The sequence below is a fragment of the Phyllostomus discolor genome, chromosome 8, assembly GCF_004126475.2.
Source record: "Phyllostomus discolor isolate MPI-MPIP mPhyDis1 chromosome 8, mPhyDis1.pri.v3, whole genome shotgun sequence".
In the NCBI taxonomy this organism is placed as follows: domain Eukaryota; kingdom Metazoa; phylum Chordata; class Mammalia; order Chiroptera; family Phyllostomidae; genus Phyllostomus; species Phyllostomus discolor.
This window is the reverse complement of record NC_040910.2, coordinates 93753366-93775097: the sequence shown is the minus strand read 5'-3', so window position 1 is coordinate 93775097 and position 21732 is coordinate 93753366. Positions and strand designations below refer to the sequence as shown.

At 36.4% G+C, this 21732-nt stretch overlaps 1 protein-coding gene across 1 annotated transcript in view; it reads right to left on the bottom strand.

The window, feature by feature from the left end:
• Nucleotides 1-4699: 4699 nt before the first annotated feature.
• The window catches only part of APPBP2 (amyloid beta precursor protein binding protein 2), a 48190-nt gene continuing 31157 nt past the window's right edge, over nt 4700-21732 (bottom strand). The window contains exons 6-13 of the mRNA XM_028521729.2: nt 20634-20723; nt 19206-19273; nt 19020-19125; nt 17813-17937; nt 15246-15331; nt 13452-13642; nt 11944-12109; nt 4700-9241 (exon numbers count right to left, since the gene is read on the bottom strand). Coding sequence (XP_028377530.1) covers nt 8988-9241; nt 11944-12109; nt 13452-13642; nt 15246-15331; nt 17813-17937; nt 19020-19125; nt 19206-19273; nt 20634-20723 — 1086 coding nt within the window. The 3' untranslated portion in view covers nt 4700-8987. The remainder of the gene's footprint in view (nt 9242-11943; nt 12110-13451; nt 13643-15245; nt 15332-17812; nt 17938-19019; nt 19126-19205; nt 19274-20633; nt 20724-21732) is intronic.

The window sequence follows — 21732 nt, the reverse complement described above, 5'->3', positions numbered from 1 at the left end:
TACTTCCTGGACATGTCTATTTCCTTCACCAAATTAGGGAAGTTTTCTTTCACTATTTTTTCAAATACATTTCCAATTTCTTGATCTTTCTTTTCTCCTTCTTTCACCCCTATATTGCAGATATTGGATCGCTTGAAGTTGTCCCAGAGGCTGCTTATACCATCCTCAATTTTTCGATTTTTTTTTCTTCTTGTTCTGATGGGTTGTTTTTTGCTTCCTTAGGTTCTAAGTCACTGATTTCTCAGCTTTATCTCCTCCACTGTTGTTTCCCTATAAATTGTTCTATATTTCAATTAGTGTATGTAATTATTTCTGACTGGATCTTTTTTATGCTGTTGAGATCCTCACTAAATTTCTTGTGCATCCTTATAACCGGTGTTTGAACTCTGAGTCTGATAGGTTGTTTATCTCCATTTTGTTTAGCTCTTTTTCTGGAGTTTTGATCGGTGCTTTCATTTGGGCTATGTTTCTTTGTATCCTCATTTTGGCAGCCTCCCTGTGTTTGTTTCTATGTATTAGGTAAAGCTGCTTTGACTCTGTGTCTTGGGAGGGTGACCTAATGTAGTTGGTGTCCTGTAGGGTCCAGTGGCACAGCCTTCCCTATCACCCAAGCTGGGTACTCGAGGTACACTCTTAGTGTGGGCCAAGTACACCCTCCTCTTGTAGTTGAGCCTTGGGTGCTATTGGCAGATCAATGGGAGGGGTTTACCAAGGCCAGTCAGCTGCCAGGACTGGCTGTGACCACTGACCACTGACATCCACCCTCCATGGAGGGTCAGCTGTGCAGGGGCAGAGTAGTGGTGCTCTGACATGGTCTGTAGCTGTCTGCTGGGTACAGGGGCCCTAGAGTTTCCCGGGTGCTACAGGGCAAGATCAGCCCCTTCCTATGTTTTGCCCAGGACCACTTGGCCTGAGCAGTAGAGCACTCAGATGGCTGCTACTTGTGCTGGTCTTAGGGATTCCCAGGTGAAGCCAAGCTGTGAATCTAGGCTGACTGCTGCTAGTGCCAGGCCTGGGGCTCACTGAGGCCAGCTGTTGCTTGTTTGATAGGATTTAGGAAGTTGTGAAGCATGAGCCAAGACCAGCCATTTATATGGAAAAGCAGGCTGAGTGGGCCTCTAAGTTGGGTGGGGTGGAGTCTCTGGGGATCTCCAAGGTAGGTCAAACAGTGTTAGCCAGGTTGATGGAGTCTCAGATATGGCACCAGCTTGCTGGCTCTTGGAGGGAAGGTTTAGAAAAGGGACAACAGCCTCCACTTGCCTTGATGCCAGACACTTCACTTTCTCCCAGTATGCCACTGGGTTCTTTTCAAGCTGCTACCCAGGTACTAGAGCTCAGAGGGAGTGAGTCTGAGTAGGTGAGTCCATGTGTAGGTTCTTTAAGAACTTCTTGGGCTCCAGCAGCTTCTTTCTTTCTTTCTTTCTTTTTTAAGATTTTTATTTATTTATTTTTAGAGAGGGAAGGGAGGGAGAAAGAGAGAGACAGAGAAACATCAATGTGTGGTTGCTGGGGGCTGTGGCCTGCAACCCAGGCATGTGCCCTGACTGGGAATCGAACCTGCGAAACTTTGGTTCGCAGCCCGTGCTCAATCCACTGAGCTACGCCAGTCAGGGCCCAGCAGTTTCTTTCACTGTCTCAATCCCTGCTGGTTTTTTCAGCCAGAAGTTATGGGGACTTGTCCCAGTACTGGTACCCTGGGCTGGGGGGCCTGCTCACTCCTGAGATACCGCTCCTGAATTTTTAGCCACTACACATGGGTGAGGGGCCACCCCATTCCACATCTCTGCCCTTCCTACCAGTTTGTATGGATTTGGGTTAATTCCATAGTTGTCTGACTTCCACTCAACTCAATTTCTAATGGTTTTGAGTGATGATTGGTCTATATTTTAGTTATTCTGATGTGGTTGTGTGAAGAGGCGAGCCATGTCTGCCTATGCTGCCATCTTGACCAGAATTCGCATGTTTTATTTAATCTTCATAATGACCCAAGAGACAGGTAGTGTCCTCTTCACCAGACAGATAAGGAGCCAAGCTCAGATTTATTCATGGAGTTATCTGCCTAAGACCCTGCAGCAGGTAAAATGCAGCTCTCTGGACTCTGAAGTCTTCCATCTCACTTTATCCACCCTGCATACCTAGAACTTCCAACTACTGATAAAATCTGCCTTTAGTTATATTATGTTTCTAAAAAGGACAAGTTAAAGACAATTTGCATGATCAAATATATACTATGTAAACTTCATCTCAGTCAAAAAGCAGCCATGATGCCTTTTTTTGGTCTAGTGTAGAGAAACCTGATTACTCCGACACCAGCATAACAGAGGCAGAATGTGTGCTGGCAATGGGTCACAGCTGGTAACAGGAAAGAAAACTATTCAAGCTAGCATTTAAGCAGCATCAAAAGTGAAAAACAAAGTCTGATTGTGTGCTAAGCCAGAATTTTTAACATATTATATTAATATTCTAATTTAGAAATAAATCACAGTTGAGCCCTGGCTGGTGTGGCTCAGTGGGTTGAGCACCGGCCTGAGAGCCAAAAGGTTGCCCATTCATTCCCAGTCAGGGCACATGCCTGGGTTGCGGGCCAATCCCTAGTTGGCGGTATATAAGAGACAACCAATCAATCCACGTTTCCCTCATGCATCATAATTTCTCTTTCTCCCTCCTCTTTAAAAAATAAAACCTTTAAAGAAATGGCAGTTGAGGTCTATCAAGCACTGTGATCAGATTTTTTCAAACTTTATGTTATCATTGTCTGATTTAACTGCTTATGCAAGTTGAAAGCCTTTGTCCTGAAGTTTAAAAAAAAAAGTGGTAACTCCACTTTACTACCTTAATTATTTGTAAGTGTACATTTCCGTAGTGTTTACTCAATGTTGTGCAACCAATCTCCAGAACTTTTTCAAATCTTGCAAAACTGAAACCCTATACTCACTAAGCAACCATTCCGTTTTCCCCTCCTCCTAGCTCTAACAACCGCCATTCCACTGTGGTTTTAGGAGTTTGACTACTTTAGATACCAAACGTAAGTGGAATCTTACAGTATTTACTCTCTCCCCACTTCCTTTTGTGCCTGGCCTATTTCACTTAGCATAATGCCCTCAAGGTTCCCCGCGTTGCAACGTGTGTCCGGTTTCCTGTCTTTTATTGCTGAATAGTATTTCACTGTATGTACAGGGTGGGGCAAAAGGTAGGTTTACAGTTGTATGGAAAATAATACAGGCATTAATTATTACATGTACTCGCAACTGTCAACTTACTTTGCCCACCCCTGTATATACCACATTTTTTTTAATTCATTCATCCGTCGATGGACATTTGGGTTGCTTCCACCTTTTGGCTATTGTGAATATTGCTATGAATATGGGTATATGATTATTGGTTTGAATCCTGCTTTTCTTTTAGATACATACCTAGACAAGGAATTGCTGGATCACATGGTAATTCTGTTTTTAATTTTTTGAGGAAACATTGTTAGCTAAAGTAGATGCACTGTTTTACATCCCACCAATAATGCAGATATTACCCTAATGAAGGAGTTTGCCTTGAATTTTCAAACTGGAGAAATGTGTAAGAGGGTATAATTTGCTAACACTTGGATAGTATCTGTTACAGAGTAAACTGGTAAATTGTTAAATGTACAAATCAACAAAGTGTATAAGCTGGAAATAGTCTTAGTTCTGTACATTATACGTTGGTAATGGCTTTAACAAAGCTTTAATTAAAATGCTGTGTACCAAGAAGAGGCAACTTAATCCTTAAACCAAGGGAAGTTTCTCCTGTCCATTGAGCTTCGCAGATGACACTTTATGGAGGAAACGGCATTCCATATGAGAACACCATGTTCAGGGTCATGGAGGTGTAAAAGATGTAAAAATTCATTATCACTGAAGGTAGTAGGTAATGAAGCCAGTGCTGGCTGGTCCAAGTGAAGGTGGGCTTTTGATTAAATGTTGATTTTTAAAAAGATTTTATTTTTAGATAGGGGAGGGGGAGGAGAGAAACACCAATGTGTGGTTGCCTGTCGCCTGCAAGCCAAGCATGTGCCCTGCCAGGGAGTCAAACCGGTGACTCTTTGGTTTGCAGACTGGCATTCAATCCACTGAGCCACACCTGCCAGGGCTAATTTTCTTTACAATTTTTAAAAATTTGGTTTTACTTCCTGTACTTGTTTTAAGAGTGCTTAAAATTCATGGTGTTTCATGGTGGAGTTTTCTTTTTGAAGGACTGAATTTAACCCCACCACTCATATGAGGAAATGAAACACACAGAGGCCTATGACTCATCTCTCAAATTCCTGCTGTTCAGTGGCAGACCCGGACTGTGACCCAAACCCAGGGTTTTCTCCACTAGGAAGGCCAGCAGAATTCACCTGGCCTCATCACCCATTTTCAGCCTTTTAAAGTGATTAACCTAGGGGGAAAAATGGTGCAGTTACTTTAGAAAAGTCTAAAAAATCCCCTGCATTAATGAAGTACTTTATCTTCTCCAAAGTGCCTTCTTGGGCACCATTTCCAAATACCGTTCCCATGTGCCTCCTCCGCCACACATCGTAGTTTTCCCGAATGAGAGTGCTTGTGTTCTAGTTCCGGCAGTTTCTCTAGCACTGTTCTCTAACAAAAACATTTTGCAATGTTTAAACAATCCCAAGTCCCAACCAAAAGTGTCCAAACTAAATTGGAAACAGATACACTATGAATGCAGGAACACTATATTTATTAGGTCAATAATTCATTTTTAGCAATACAAGTACAGAATATATCACAATGCTGGTTACAAACATACTTAGTATGGTTTAATGGTTACAAAAAATGGTGGGTACTACAAGTTTGTGGTAAGGATGATATGAAAGGTCATTCTGACAACAATGAAGAATTGCCTTAAAAAATCTATCAGTGACCTTAGATATTTCTATAGAAATTACTGTGGCACTATTAGTGGGGATTTTCATGTAAAGAATTGCTGGAGATTTGCTTTTAATTGTTTCATTAAGAGCTTTTTGAGTCTATTAAACTAAAATCCCCTGTTGCTTAATAAAGTATAAAAATAGTACTGACCTGGTAATATTTAATAAAATGTAGCATCCATTCACATCATAAAAGTAGAACTAAATTGAAAAGTTTCAGTTACCGTGGCAACATATCTTCCCATAAAAGGAATATACAGAAATGAGTAGTGTCACACAAGGGTACCTGCAACAGTTATGTAGTGATCCAACACTTAACTTATGCACCACAAACCAAGTTTTCTAGATATCTATATATAGCATATATTTTTAATCTTAAATTTTACTTTTGAAAAAAATGTACACTTCAACAAACTCACTAAGGCCACTCATGCTATCGCGATACCTAGGATTGCAGTTAAAGAAGGGCATTATTTAATAAATCTTAAAGTACACTCCTTCAGCTCTCCAACAGAGTAAAACCAGTTTTCTGCCTAAAACATTCCTGAGATTTGTGGACAATACAACTACTAGTGTTCAAGCTGGAGATAAATCCAAATGTCAAATTAAAAAAGAAAAAAAAAAAAAAAAAAAGGAATTCCCTAGCAAGATCTGAGGTTTTCCAAAGCTGAGAGATGAAATGTTAATTTTTAAAGCAAAAATAAAACTCTTAAAAAAAAGTTTGCACTAATTATAAATACATTTTTCCAGTAGTAACTCTGCCATCCAGAAAAAGAATAGTTTGGAAGCAACGAGGATACAACATTCTGGGGAAAAAAAATAAAAACTGACTGGCAATTAACTGTATTTGCTACCAAGCAAACCATTCTTTCAAAAGTATGGCCAAAACTTCATTCATGTTTTAGGCATATGTTTACTATTCATCATTCTATTTGCACTATAAGGAGCAGCCAAGTGGCAACTCATTATTTATAAGGTTGCAGCCTCTGGACTTAATTTTCACCATATTATGAACTCTTCCCAAACAGCCTAGCAACAAAGGTCTTTGTCAAATATTTTATTTTTATAAATGAAAGCATACTGGAATTACTACACAGCAATAGCAAATTCATCCTTAAGCAGAGACAGAACTTTGAAGATAAGGATCCTAATGCTTTGAGCAAAGACAGCTTTGGGGACCTATAAAAATTATGGTCTAAAAAACCCACTGGCTCTATTAAACCGAATGCTGAAGTGACTGACCACCCGTGTGGCACGTGAGTGTTACAGAGCTCCCTAATGCACCCAACTTGAGTAGCCCTGAACTTGAAGAAAAAGAGTGGGTAAGACAACAGAAATGGAAGCCAGAGATGATGAGACCAAAGGCCCCTTATTTAACATTACTTTGCTGAACTTCCAGAAAAATCTTTTAAGTTGGTCTAGGCTTCCTTACAACACAACCCTACCATATGAGAAAATTTTGTATAATCTATTGGCTGTTGTGAAGTAAATTTGATTCTTTTCTTCGAGTTTTTTTTAACCCCAGAAATCATGGTGACATTTACCTCTCTTACTTATCCTGAACATTCTTACTAAATGGATAAATCCCACACTTTAAATTATTAGAATCATTATTCTTCATTAGAACCATAAATGGCATTATTACATCACTAATAGGAACTGGTAATCTCTTTTTTCAGTCTAGTGTATTTGCATTATATCAAAGTGTATGGATTTATAGAAAACTACATTAAAGTAGTGGTAATAAGGAAAAACTACCGATAATGATTTTTTTAAAAAGATAAAACTGGCTGTCACTTAACATTACCACCCTGTGATCCTAGGCTCCTAACATCATGTTGCTTTATTACTGAATATGAGCTACATTAAGCTCAAACTGAATGAGGCCTTAAGTCACTTGATTTTATCCTAGGAAATGTTTTATGTGCACAAAACCAAAAATTATAGATTAAAAAAAACTTCATATGAAAACATAAGTTTCAAAATATTTATTGAAAAACATTTTACCATGACATTCCTATACCACAAACATACCACAGGACTCTAAATAACCAACAAAAGTATACAGAGCCTATCCTGAAAATATCTTTGGAGGTATTAAATATATAGGCCCATGAGAATAGAGCTGAGTAACTTACAGATGTTAGTCCTTGGTCACACAGACTATTTGGTAATTACTAAAGAGGTGGTGCCTCTTGGAATTAGATTGCAATTAACTGGGAGGGGGAGGTGTAGGCGTGCCAATGTGCTCTTTTTGAAATTAAAATGAAAATCAATTCAATGAATAAACTCTGGTTTTGAAATCAAAGTTATTAATCTTAAAGTCTAGGCTTGTGTCATCTCTTTAGGTACCTCCCCCCCATTAATCCCCTCCCGAGGACTTAAAAATACTGGCTCATAACTAACAAGACTGCAAGTAACAGTTTTAAACAAGGTTATATTTGGGAAGTTCAAAAAAGTGTTTAAAATCAAATTTATCTGAAATATCCAATTAATTTTTCTGTATCGAATGTGGTGAACAGTTTAGGTTTCTCTCCCCCACCCAACATGCATGTTAAAAGAAAACGAAAACTCAACACACATCCACTCACCCACAGACTACTCCAAGCAGTTAGCCAGGAATAACAGCCAAGTCATAAACCCCTGAAAATAGGGGGGAAAACCCTGATTCTTAACTATAGAGGCGCCAAACAGGCCACTATAATAAGAACTGAGGTAACAGCAAGAGTTTTTTGTTTCTTGGGTTGTTACATGTCACGCTTCTCAGATGTGAAATCTACCTCAACACTGAATAACCTGACTTAAAAAAAAAAAAAAATCAAAGCCCAATAAAGACAAGCTAGGGAAATAGATATATTAGGGAATTTTCCCATTTGATTCTTGAATTTCAAATAAGATGACCTAGCTGTACTATTATTTATCATAAAAATGAAAGATTTCTAAGACCTGCTTATTTGGGGGCATTAATTTTTGTTAATTCCCACAAACCATATAGTAAACTAAAATTCCCATCCGGACAAGAGAAATTTCATAACTCTTAGCCAGTATACTTGTTAATTGCATTGATTATTAGGGCAACATTTAAAATAAGGGGATGGCTGCAGCAAATATTTATAGACTTGCTTATGACACTGCCATCTCTGTACCTTGACTAAAGCTATGCCACTTAAATTGCCAAATTTCCCTAGTTTGGTGCCTATTACGTGAATATAATTTTTGCATCATCACTTTTCATTATACATCTAAGTGAAATCATTCTACTGTTAAAAGTAAATGCAAGGGCTAAAATAATAATCTAAAGCCTCTGGTCCAAATAACCCTTTAACCTTTCCTATACAAGGCTGGTCCATTTTAGATCCTCCTGGTCCTTAGCAAATACTATCAGAGCACTTTGCATTGTTGTACCAAAAGAAAATAAAACAAAAACCAAGAGTTAAAACTGCTGGCCTATCAGCTTTTCTATTACTTACAGATCCACACTGGTCCAGTACAGAAGAACCTGACTGCCCTGCCCTTCCCTTGGAGCTCTGGAGTGGCTGTATCCACATCTCTGGGTCAGATAGCCAAACCTAAGTCCGGATGTCTCTCTTCTATTAGTACTTCTATTAACTTTTCTATACTGCATATAAAGATTTTCCCCATGAAATTTCTTTACAGTACAGTATTGAATACCTCCACAAGGAAGAATTATATGTTAAAAAGTTGTTAAAATCATCCTTACATAATAAGAATGCAACTCTTAAACTCTTAAATAGTTTTATTTAGGGGTTCTTTTTTTCTTTCAGACTTTCTGCAAAATGAAATATTTTTTAAAAAGAAAAGAAAGATTTCCTGTTGTTTTTTTCTACTAAGTGGAAAATATGGGCCAGACTACTTATACATGCGGTACATGCTGAATATAACTGAATATATGCTTATTCCTACAGACACTCTGCAAGATAGGGAGCACCCAAATGGGGTCAATGGACTGGACCAGTGTTTCAATGCAAATTCCAGCCCCCAAAAACAACATGGTTTTGATTTCACAGTATGAATTCCCTGGAATCTGGGAAAAGGTAAATTAGTTAACTGAGATCGTGCCTCAGCAGCTCGGTCCCTCAGCGTTCTGAGAAATCAGGAAGGACTGCACCACTTCTTCAGTGGACTGAGGGCTGGTGTTGACGTCTTCAAGAGCATCGGTCACTGAATACTGTCGATCTCGCAACCGGTTCCAGTTAGACAGAACATTGTGATATTCAAACACTTTTTCATAATTTCCAATGGAGTTGTAAAGTTTAATGAGACCTCGGTAATCATATTCTAGTCCACTGTAGCCTTCACCAAAAAGTTTCTTCCCTGAAAATAACCAGGAAAAAAAAAAAAAAGAAAGCAAGCCTTAACAACAAAATAAGCAGTTTCTATAAGACAACAGAAGTTCAGTTCTTTAAATACGGTAGCTTGGTTTTATTCTCTGAAAGGAATAAATTCATGTCTTGTATTAGTGCTTACCTTCCCATAAGCTATCTTTAAGACTTACAAAAAAATTTCTGTCACCAGAATAAAATTTCGTAGTTTGAAGGGCTGACTAAAAGAGATAGATCTAAAAGTAAAGAAGAACAGCACCGCCAACAACAGAAAAATATGTGTAAGACTAAGCATTGTTGCACTCCTTATGACTGCAAAATACTAGAAACAAATAAAAATAAATAGGCAAAAGATTCAATCAACCACAGTACACCCATTAAACGTTATATTATGCATCTGTACACAAAACAGGAAGCTTTTGGCTCTGTATGAACTCACATGGAATGACTTAAAGAGTATACTGTTAAGTTTAAAAAAGCAAAGTACAAAAGTACCTATGGTACGCTATTTTTGTGTCAGAAAGGGAAAAACAAAATATTTATGCATTTGAACATTTGTGCAAAAAATATACACAGAAACTGTAAATGAGGAACTAGCAAGACTGGTTACCCAAAGGGCGTAGGTGAGGAGTGGTTACAAAAAAATAGAGGGAATCATATATCTAGGAACATAACTTTCTAGTTCTAACTTTTAGAAGAGTAATAGTTCACATACTAAAAAAAAACTAAGTAAATAAAGTTGGGGAAATGTTATACAAACATAAATAAATGAGCCTAATTGTGTTTCAAACTATACTGACAAGATGGGATGGAGGAGAAAAGTAATTCTCCAAGTAAATTCTCCAGTATTCTGAATATACACCTTCAGGCTAAAGACAGAAAGCTGTAAACAAAGACTGAACTCTACTAGATTTGTTTTTCATAGTACTACAGGCTAACAATTCTAAAACTACTTTATCTGAGGGCTGTATTGCAGGGTTGAGCAAGTCAAAATATTATGGATAACAGGGAGTCCACATATACAGAGATATATGATTTATGACAAAGGTAGCACAGCAGAGGGGAAAGCACAGTCTTTTGAAAAAATGGTCCTGGGTCAACTTTATATCCACACAGAAAAAAAAAAAGGGAGAGAGAGAAAAAGAAAAAAAATTGATCCCCCCCTCACATCAAACACAAAAATCAATTTCAGCAATGTAGGTCTAAATGTGAATGGCAAAATAAAGTTTCCAGACGATAATCTTCTAAAAGAATATCATCATGACTTTGGGGAAAAGATTTTTTTAAATCAATTTTTTTAATTGTATATATTTATTTTTAGAGAGAGAGGAAGGGAGAGAGAAGGAGAGGGAGAGAAACATCAATGTGTGGTTGCCTCTCACATGGCCCTCACTAGGGATTCGGCCCACAACCAGGACATGTACCCTGACTGGGAATTGAACCTGTGACTCTGGTTCGCAGCCCACGCTCAATCCACTGAGCTACACCAGACAGGGCGGAAAAGATTTCTTTTAATGTAATTTTAATTTTATCCTCACCCAAGTACACTTTTCACTGCTTTTAGAGAGAGAGGAAGGGGGAGAGAGGAAGAGAGGGAGAGCAGGGCATTGATGTGAGAGAGAAACAGTGACTGGTTGCCTTCTTGTGCCCTGACTGGTCCTGTAGACCAGCAATCTGTTGGTCTACAGGACAACGCTCCACCCAAGTGAACCACGGTGGCCAGGGCAGGGTAGGAAAAGATTTCTTAAACAGAATACAAAGTGCTAATCATATAAGTAAAGACCAATATATTAGACTACATTAAAATATAACATTTCCAGCCTTGGCTGGTGTGGCTCAGTAGACTGAGTGCCGGCCTGCTGACCCAAAGGTGGGCAGTATGATTCCTGGTCAGGGCACACGCCTTAGTTGTGGGCCAGGTCCCCAGCTGGGGGCAAGTGAGAGGAAACCAAGTGATATTTCTCTTCTGTTTCTCCCTCCTTTACCTTTGCTCTAAAAATAAATAAAATCTTAAAATATAGAACTTCTGTTCTTTGAAAGGCACCATTATAAAAAAACAAGGAGTAAAGTAACACATATAACCAACAAAGGGCTTGTTATATCCATATTATATAAAAAACTTCTATAAACCAGTATGAAAATGACAGACAATTCAATGTAAAAATGGGGAAGGTGTTTCAACAGGCACAACACTAAATGATGATCACTGTATCTTACTTTGTGATATATAAGTCTGAACTGGAAACAACCCCAATGTTGTGAATATTCATTAACAGTAGAATGGATAAACAATAATATACTAAGCCACTATTACAGCACTGGAAATTAATAAGCAATAGTGATCTGGAATGTAGATGATTTTCATAAATCATGTTCACCAAAAGAAACCAGACATAGAACAGGTAAACCTGATCTATGACGTTAAATCCGCGAGACGGCAGGTAGTAGTAATTACATAAATACTTTAAAATAACTACTTTTGCCTATCCTTGACACTTTCATACTTCTTCATACTGGTTTCAACATCAATAAATCGGGTTTTAGCAAAACATTTCAGATTATTTGTGGGTGATTCCTAGAAATACATGGCAGCTCTGAACTCACTTAAGTCTTGGTAATAAAAGTTCCCCTATACAACACATAAGACACGTGGACCTCTAATCAATTGACCAAGAAAATTTTAAAATAACATACCAATTGCTATAGATCGCAAATAAAGTTTCTCAGCATTTTCATACTGATTCATGTCATAATTATATAAAGAAGCCAGATGTCCCACTGAGAGGGCTACTTCATAATCTTCTTGACCAAGAAGTTGTTCTTTAATCTGAATTGCTTTGATGTGCATTTCTTCAGCTTCCTGAAAAAAATCATTAAGCCATATGAACCACTAGATTGTAATTTTTCTTATGTCAACAATTCTCACTCAATGAGCAACCTTCTAAATGCCAAGGACATGTTACAAATGGCATAAGGAAATCAGATTAATATACCATGCAATTTCAAAAGTTACCCACCCACGGGGAGCATCACTGGTTTTAGGAAGCTATGTACATAACCTGATGATAGTGATAGTGTGCTATGACAAAAATGACAAGAGAAAAACTTGTCCTGGTAATAAAAAGTTGTTAGAAGAAATTAAAACATTCTAAAATGGCCCTGGCTGGTGTGGCTCAGTGGGTTGAGCACTGGACTTTGAAGCGAAGGGTCATCAATTCAATTCCCAGTCAGGGCACGTGCCTGTGTTGTGGCTAGGTCCCCAGTAGTGGGCGTATGAGAAGCAACCACACATTGATGTTTCTCACCCTTTCTCTCTCTCTCTCTAAAAATAGAATCTTAAAAAAAATTAAAACATTCTGAAATGAAATTTCTTTAAATTAACACACACTACAATTTAACTGAAACTTGTGAAGCTTCAATCTTCATACTATAGTATGTTAGTTTATACAAGAATACTTACTCTTTATTTTTTGGAGTTTTGGCAATTTTTATTCTGACAAACTAAACTCGAATTAGTTGAGGATAAGTAGATTAAATTTTGGGTAAAAATAAATGTCTTAGGCAGCTGCTCTCATCCTTTCCTTATTGTGACTCTAAAATGAACATTACTAAATATTCATAACCCAAGATTCTTTAACATTTTTTAAAAACTGATTTTTACAGAGAGGGAGAAAGGGAGGAAGAGAGAGAGAAACATCAATTTGTTGGTCTACTTAACTCATTGATTGATTTTAGTATGTTCCCTGACCAGGGACTGTACCCACAATCTCGGTATATCGTGATGATGCTCTCACCAACAGAGCTACCCCCTGCCAGGGCCCAAAATTCTAAAAGGGAACTGAATTCAGTAAATATTTATTGCTATAATTAATAATAGTTGCAACATCTGACATTTCTTGCATACCCACTAAGTGCCACGCATTCTGCCACATGCTATACTTAACCTAACAGCTATGTTTTAAGTCTAACAAGCCTTTATGGTTTGCTATATTTCTTATTTTTCCCTGGCCTGAATTTTTGAAATTGCCTCTCACATGCCCTCAGCTGAGGACCTGGCCTGTAACCCAGACATGTGCCCTGACCAGAAAGCAAACCAGTGACCTTTTGGTCCACAGGCAAGTTAGTGCTCAATCCACTGACCCACACCAGCCAGGGTTTAAGATTATTTAGAGAAAGAAAAATACAGTAAAACATGTTTCTACCTTAAATTTTCTCATTGACTGATAAAGTCTTCCAAGGTTTCCATAGTGTTTTGCAGTCTGTACATTAAATTCCCCAAAAGCTTTTTTAGCTAGTTGGAGTGAAGATAGGTGCAAATCATGAGCTTCTTGAAGCAGCCTCTGTTCAGTTTCTTTATTATGACAGTCAATTGCAATCTCCTCTAAAATAAGTGCTGAACAAGAAAGCGATGAAATTAGAGCACTTTAAAACCATCTACAAAAGCTAATCTGAACATCTAATTCAAAATTAAAGTCTATAAATGTTTGTTGTATATATTTATATGTGGATATAGTTTAAAACTGGTAAAGAAGAAAGTATTACACTTTACTGAAAAAATACAGTTTGGGGGAGGTCATTCTATTTTGCATAGTATAATGAATTTCAAATTTAAGGAAAACAATGGTATATATCAAATTATTTTATAGAATTAATTTATATTGTATTAGACTTATACGTTGCTGATGTGAAATTGCTTTTTAAAGAAATGAAAAGGCAAAACTTTTAAAGTTATGAAACTGTGTCAAAGAGAATCACAGTTGAAAGTTTTGAAACTATACTTTTATAAAATATAACCTTTAACCAAATGCAACTAAAGGAATTGGTTTCCTCCTTCTCACTTGACCAACCAAATCAGACATGATTTCAATTTCAAAGTCGCCTTCAAGGTTTTCCAATTTCACTTAAAGTCTTAAAAAGTCTTTTACCGGGTATTTTTATTTCTAGGAAAATTGTCCATGTGCACAAAAGTAAGATTTAGTTCACTGCAGCATTTTTAAAGTACAAAAGGTTAAAAACAATATAAAGGTCCAAAAACAGAGGTGAAGTTAAAAATATTAGAGAAAAGGATATATACGTACATGTACTGATATGGGAAAATATTCACAATAAGTTAAAAAGAAAAAACAGGTAAGAAAAAATGTATTCATTTATTTTGCTATTTAAAAAAAGAAAAAGTCTAAAAAATTATCACCAAAATGTTGATTCTGAATCCATGGGATTTCTGGTGACTTAATTTTTTTTCTCTTTAAATTTTTTTTGTCTTTTTTTTTAAACTTTTCATTTTTGACACTGATCATGTATTACTTGTGTAACTTTAAAAATGCAAACTGAGAAGAGGGAAAATACCCAGCTCCAGAATTAAGGTAAAATTTACCCAACATGCACTGAGTTACCACATAGGTGACCCAATTATGTTGGCAATATACAAATGTCTTGCATGAAAGGGGCTTGGTAGTGATTATATAAAAAGTTAAAATAAAAAAGCGGTAGTATTTCTTAAGAACCTTGCAACATTAAGGATAACGTAACATGCAGCTGAGTTTCAGAATCCTGTACTCTAAAAGCTGAAGGTATGTGAAAAACACATCTTTAGTTTGCTATCCATGTTACTCTGCAATAGTCTGTGTTATGTACAAATGAATACATGTAAATGGAGGAAGGGAGGAGGAGGATAGACATTCTTGCTTATTAACAGTGTTATATTCGAGAAGCACACAACCTTTCATTATAAACCACTGGAAATTATTACGTAGAGTTACAGGTGAATACTTTAAATCAGTGAACTGGTCATTTAATATGTAGATATAGTCCACTCTTAAGTACTACCCCTGCAGAAATAAGCAAATACCCCTATTTTATACAATATATCATCAATTAAAAAATATCACAGATTAGACATCTGTTACAATTGACAGTTAAAGAAATCTAAAATATATATATATATAGATGTATAGACATATATAGATATAAACTGAAGACTAAATTACAAAGGGTACCTTTCACCCTCTTTGAAGAAGCCAAAAGAAGATGATCTTCAGGTAGGATGTGGGTAATAATACCAATAGCTCTTTCTGCATGAAATCTGTAACACAGATAGATACATTCTGGCATTTCTCCCCCCCAACCCCACTATTCCTTCTCAGGCCTTCTTACCTCCCTCTCTCATTTCAACACCAAGTCATTAAAATTAAACCTTTGGCCCACCCTTTGAACAGAAATGAGCAATACAGATAGATATATTCTGACTTTTTTTTTTTTAGTTACAGTGTTTTATAATACTGACAGAATTTCTAAAACTATCTGTGGTAAAAGACAAGTTTTTTGTTTTTTTAAATTTCCTTCTGCTTGTGAGCTAAACTTTAAGCATCCAATGGATTCCAATCTCCCTCAGAATAAACTGTGAAGTTATTACAGCCTACAAGGCTCAAAACGATCTTTTACTGGGCTGTCTCTCTAATCTCATCTACTGTCATTTTCAAAAACAATTCTCTTGTCCCCCTCCAGTCACACAGGCCTAGCAGTTTTCTGAATATGCAAATCATGTTCTTACCTAGGACTCTTACACTTGATTTACTGTCTCTCTGAAGCCTTTCTAGACCAACCTACACAAAAGTCCCTAAATAATCTACCACCACTCTAAACTCTTAGCTTACTTAATTTTGCCCCAGCATGCATCCTCACCTGATATAAATAGTTATTTGTTTATGGCCTATCTCACCAAACAGAAGGTAAATTATTTGTCTATCTTATCTGCCAGTTCCTTTAAAAAAACTAAGCCTTCTCTGTCTTCCAAGTAATCATTACTTTTTCCTTACATTAGATGTCTTCTAATTTACTAATTGTCTATTTAATTGTGTTTAATCTGCTGTTTACCTTCTCTACTGAATTTTAATGTCATTACTATTTTCTAAATCTAGCTATATTTTTTATAACAGCTCTTGTAGTAAGATGTTAAAATTCATACCACACAATTTACCTATTTAAAATGTACAATCCAATGGTTTTCAGTATATTCATAGTTATATATCCATAACATGATCAATTTCAGAATATTTTCATCACCCAAATAAAGAAACCCTGTGCCCATGTTTTCCTCCAACTCCCCAGCCCTAGGCAACCAACTACCCTTTCCTTCTGTCTCTATGGATTTGCCTATTCTGGATGCTTCATGTAAACGTAATCATACAAATATTGTCCTTCGTGACTGGCTTCTTTCACTAAGCACAATGTTTTCAAGGTTCATGCATTCTCCAGCATGTATCAATCTGTTTTGTTTTTCCATCTGCTTTTCTTTATTTTCCCTTAAAAATATTGCTTACTCCTTTTATATCAAGATCGGTAACTGTTTTCTGTTAAAAGCCATATAGTAAATATTTCCGGTTGTGGGCCATATACTCTGTCCCAACCACTCAACTCTACTGTTATAATGTAAAAGCAGCTAGACAATATATGATCGAAGGGAGCATTGCTATGTTCCAATAAAGCTTTATTTGGCCCACAGGCCACAGTTTACCAACCTGTTTGTATCTTTAATCACTTAAGAATAGTTAATCACAGTATCAACCAAAAAGTTCCATTAAGCGATATTCTTATAGTACCAATCCTGTTCATTATGCCTGTGACTCTCACTTACTCATAAGTAAGGAAATGTTTCCTTACTTATTCTTAATTTTATAAAATGGTGAGTTCATCTTTGGTTGAGCTAGATCTATGGAAAGTCTACATGGTTTGGGTTCAGATTAATCATTTCAAAGTGTTTTACATTTTCCCCTAAAAGGCATCCTAGGAGAACTAGTAGTCTCAAAGTACTTTTCATTGTTTCTCTCGGTTTGAGGGTTCCTGTAGGCACGATACCCAAACACAGGAGAGCTATGTGTTTGCAGTTACGAATTCCCCTATGAAGAATTTATGGCGTTTCTCTGTCATCTCTCTTGCCAGTGGGCAATTCTTCTTTTCCTAGTAACCCTTTCCCTGAGGGTGTATAGCCTTGATCCTGACTTCATGTGAGGGTTTCAGTTCTAACTCACAAGTTCCTGTGGGCTACATGCTTTGTCTCTTAAACCCAGGACTGTTGATGAACCAACATTACAGAAACTTGTAAGCTTTCCTCCCACCCCAGAGCAGTTATACCACAGTTTGGATTTTCATCCTTTATTAGCCCTTAGGGATTTCCTCCCTGTCTTACAAGTTTGGTTATGCATTTTAAAAGATAATTGTTTTATTCAGTATTTCTCTGTGTTATGAAGCAAGAAGTTTTTAGGCTAAATCTGTCACTTATCCAGAGTACTATTGTATTACTCAAAGAAAAAATTATTGAAGAAAATATTCAAAGGGAAAGTTATATTCTGTATGAAGATATACAAGTCAATATTAAACCACATAAACCCTAAATGAATAGCTTTTAAACTGGTATGCTTTTAAAATATGTCAAAAATATTTTAGACATCATGTTAACACTCCAGGAAGACAAATTTGATCCATGAAGTACATTAAATACTAGTTTATTAGGAAAAACAATAGCAACAACATTAAATCAATCACTGAAAAGGAACATGGAACTTACAATGCATTGTCAAACTTTCCAGAGCTATACTGGTGAACGTAAGAAGAATAAGCCAAGTCTTCATGAGCTGTTGCTACGTGGATATTTTTGCCACCAAATACTGACTGCCGAATGTCAAGGGCTGCCTGAAAGAGTCATCGATATAACTGATAATACTGTAAATCCTTAGAAACCACTACCCAGTTAAATTAAGCATCCTAGTAATTTAAATATATATTCTACACACCCAATCCCATCAGTTTTGAAGAAAAGGCCTGCTGTATTTAAATCACAACAGAACATAAACATTACCTATAAGGCTTGATTTTCTGAAGACTGAGTCTGACTTAAAAGGCAATGGCTTAATAATAAAAACCATTCACATGTCTTGAGAATCACAACAGTGTTTTTCTCTGTGTTCTTCTTCAGAAGTAAACTATAAAATCAAGGATACCTTGTCCACAGCTATGGCATAACATATCATTTACCCGAGAATGACTAAGATAAGGCCTAAAATAACTACTATTGACCCTCCTTGCTATTATAAACGCAGCTCTAGTGACTTGTGCTAAATCAACAAATAAGATAAGCCATCACCTGGGCAAATGAAAATAGAAGTGTACTCTTGATTATGAGCCCACAGGTAAACAACTCTTTTCCTGGATGATTTGCTTTAATTCTTAAAACTTCAACTTTTAAGTGTTGTAGATATTATTTAGTAATATCTAAAATAATGGCATGACATGTATGAGGAGGGGCTTAGAAAGTTTTGTGTTTTTTTTTTTAATGATTTTTAGCCCTGGCTGGCATAGCCTCAGTGGATTGAGCGCGGGCTGTGAACCAGGCATCGCAGGTTCTATTTCCAGTCAGAGTACATGCCTACGTTGCAGGCCATGGCACCCAGCACCCGCACATTGATGTTTCTCTCTCTCTCTTTCTCTCTCCCTTCCCTCTCTAAAAATAAAGAAATTAAATCTTTTAAAAAATGACTTTTAGACAGAGAGGAAGAAAGGGAGTGAGAGAGAAACACTGATTTGTTGTTTCACTTCTTTATGTATTCATTGATTGGTTCTCACATGTGCCCTGACCGGAGATTGAACCCACAACCTTGGTACACTGGGATGGTGCTCTAATCAACTGAGTAACCTGGCCAGGGCAGAAGTTAAAACAAGTACAAGTCCGAAAAACAATTTAGGTTGAAAGAAAAAAAGTGTAACTATTAACATACCTGATATATTGCAACAGACTGACAGATATTATCTACATTGAGTAAGTAGAACCCATAATCTAGCAGTGTATCAGAATACTTTGGGTGTTTGGATCCAAAATGATCCCTATAAAAAGATACAAAACTATTAGGATATAAAGTAGAGACAGGTAATTTGAAATGGTATTTTTAATAACAATCACCTACCGTGCCAAATACACTGCATGTTTAATTAACTGTTCTGCCTTCTTAAATTCACGTTTTACAACACAAGCCTAAAGATAAAGTAAAAAATTATTAAATAACTCAGTGTTAAAAATAAGTCCAGCTTATATATTTGAACTATAATGGTCAAAAAGAGAAAAAGCATCTTCAAACATAAGTAGAAGTGATGTATTTGTAATTTCCTTCCAACTTGAAAGTTCTATTATAAACAGATCTATATATATCCTGGGAAATCATAAAGCTTACAATTTTACCAGCCATGCCCAATACAAACTTGTTATAACAAAGTTATTTTACAAAGCTGGTATATTCCCATCCTTCCATATTATTAAAATACAATGGTGTGGGGGAGGACCCACCATGTTATTTTCTAAGGCACTTATATTTATATTCCAATTCTAGAGTGGCTTATAACTATCCTGTAATTCTCAACTAACAATTTTTAAATACATGGCATTTTGAGTTTTCCTCTTCTTAATATTTTGACTCATGAGAATAGCCAGTAGTTTCTAAATATTATTTGCATACAGAAATAGAAATCTTGCACATATATTCAGTTGTCTTAATATTAAATGTGTATCAATGTTTTAAATTACTTAAAAACATTAATATTCTTCTAGATCTGATAACCTGAATATGCTATTTATTTACTCTGAAATGACTTATTTAAATAAATTTCATAGAAATCTTAGTCTCTTATAAATCTATAATTTTAGAATCTTCCTTCTAATTGAATTTTCTGTAAGTAAAACTAACCAAAATGGAATATTCAAAACTGAAAAACCTCTGGGTATAAAGAGTATATGTGAAATGTACATCAATGCTTTTAAAGCCTCAGTGAGCCACAGCAGCCATTTTTAAATATTACTAACTGGCCTCAGAGATCTAATGCATTTATTTACAGAATAAAGAGAAACTACAGGAAAATCAAGTAAGTATTGCCTACCAGGTCAATACTGTCATACTGTCATACCAGAAAGCGGTCATACTGTGAGACTGCAATATTATGACCAAAAGATTTAGTACGAGGCTATCTTTTAGAAGAAAAGTGACCAAAGCCCATACAACTATGGCATAAGGAATTCAGGTTGTTGTAAAGGTTTAAGGAAAACAAAAACAAATTCAGGCAGGATAGCGTCACAATACTAATTTCATCTGTACTTCAGAGAGCTGAATTATGACAACAAAAATTTTCAAGGTTTTTCTGGGTATAATAAAATTAGCTAAAGTCCATGTGTGTGACAGTTTTAGAAATCTGGTTTTTAAAACTGAGAACAGAGACTTAGAAAATAGACCTTTCGAGTCCATGGAATATGCAATACCTAACTTGTTAAATAACAGGTTAATTAAAACAAATTTGAAGCTTGCTAAATACTATAATTAATTTAATGATTTTAACATTACACTCACCTTAGAAGCTTGTCTTAAAACATCCACCACAACTTTGACTGGTAAGCCTGCTGTGATTTCTTTCATGGCCTCAATGCACCATTTATATGCCTAAAAACATATACATATACAGAAGAGCAAAAACTATGATAAATCAAAATGACAATGTCTAATGAAATAATTTTGAATTTTCCCTGCAAGCTTTCAAGTACTTGAATAAAAACACACAAAAAATATTTACACTGAAAATGTTCTAAGGCTAAGTTCACTTGAAAGTATGTTAAGTTTTTCTTTGGCTATGTGACACACATTTGGGAAACCAGAGCCATGATCTCTCCTCTCTTGCCCAGAAAGAAGCCTTTGCACACACTATTCCCTCTGCCTTAGAATACATTCCTCCTTCCTCCAGCCTCTTAACCCACCAACCTTGTCTCTCAGGTTTCAGTCCTAGACTAGGTTTCCTGTGCTTTCCTTCCCCTACTGCAATGCTTACTATTCTGGATCTTAATTGCCTGTTTAGTTGAGTGATTCCTTTGTGCCAGCTACTGTTCCAAGCACTTCATGTGCATCGACACATTTAACAGACACAACAGTCCTGTGAAATATATATTATTACTACAGAAAACTGAGGTGTAGAGAGGGTAAGGCAGTGTGTTAGCATCTAGGTATTTAGCGGAGAACAAAACATAAAATGATCCTTCTCTCCTAGTACTTAGTGGGAAAAAAGTAAATAAATTATGTCGGATAATAAGAAAGCTTCAAGAAACAAAAAAATATTATGAAGATACCACAAGGAATGGGGGGAAGACAAATTATAAAACATTAGAAAGGAAACATTTGTTTTCCTCTGCAAGCTTTCTTCTCTTCTGAAGAAAGAAGCAATTCCATCTATTCAGAAGCAATTTTGATAAAAATAAAATATATGTAACTTAGCCAAAAACCTCACAAAACTGTTTTGTTTATAAGATAGTGTACAAACTGACTCTGTTCCAGAATAATGAAGTAAAAACTCTGTAAGTGTGGTAGAATAAAGAAAGTGGCTGGCATAGCTCAGTGGATTGAGCTTGGGCTGCGAACTAAAGTGTCGCAGGTTCGATTCCCAGTCAGGGTACATGCCTCA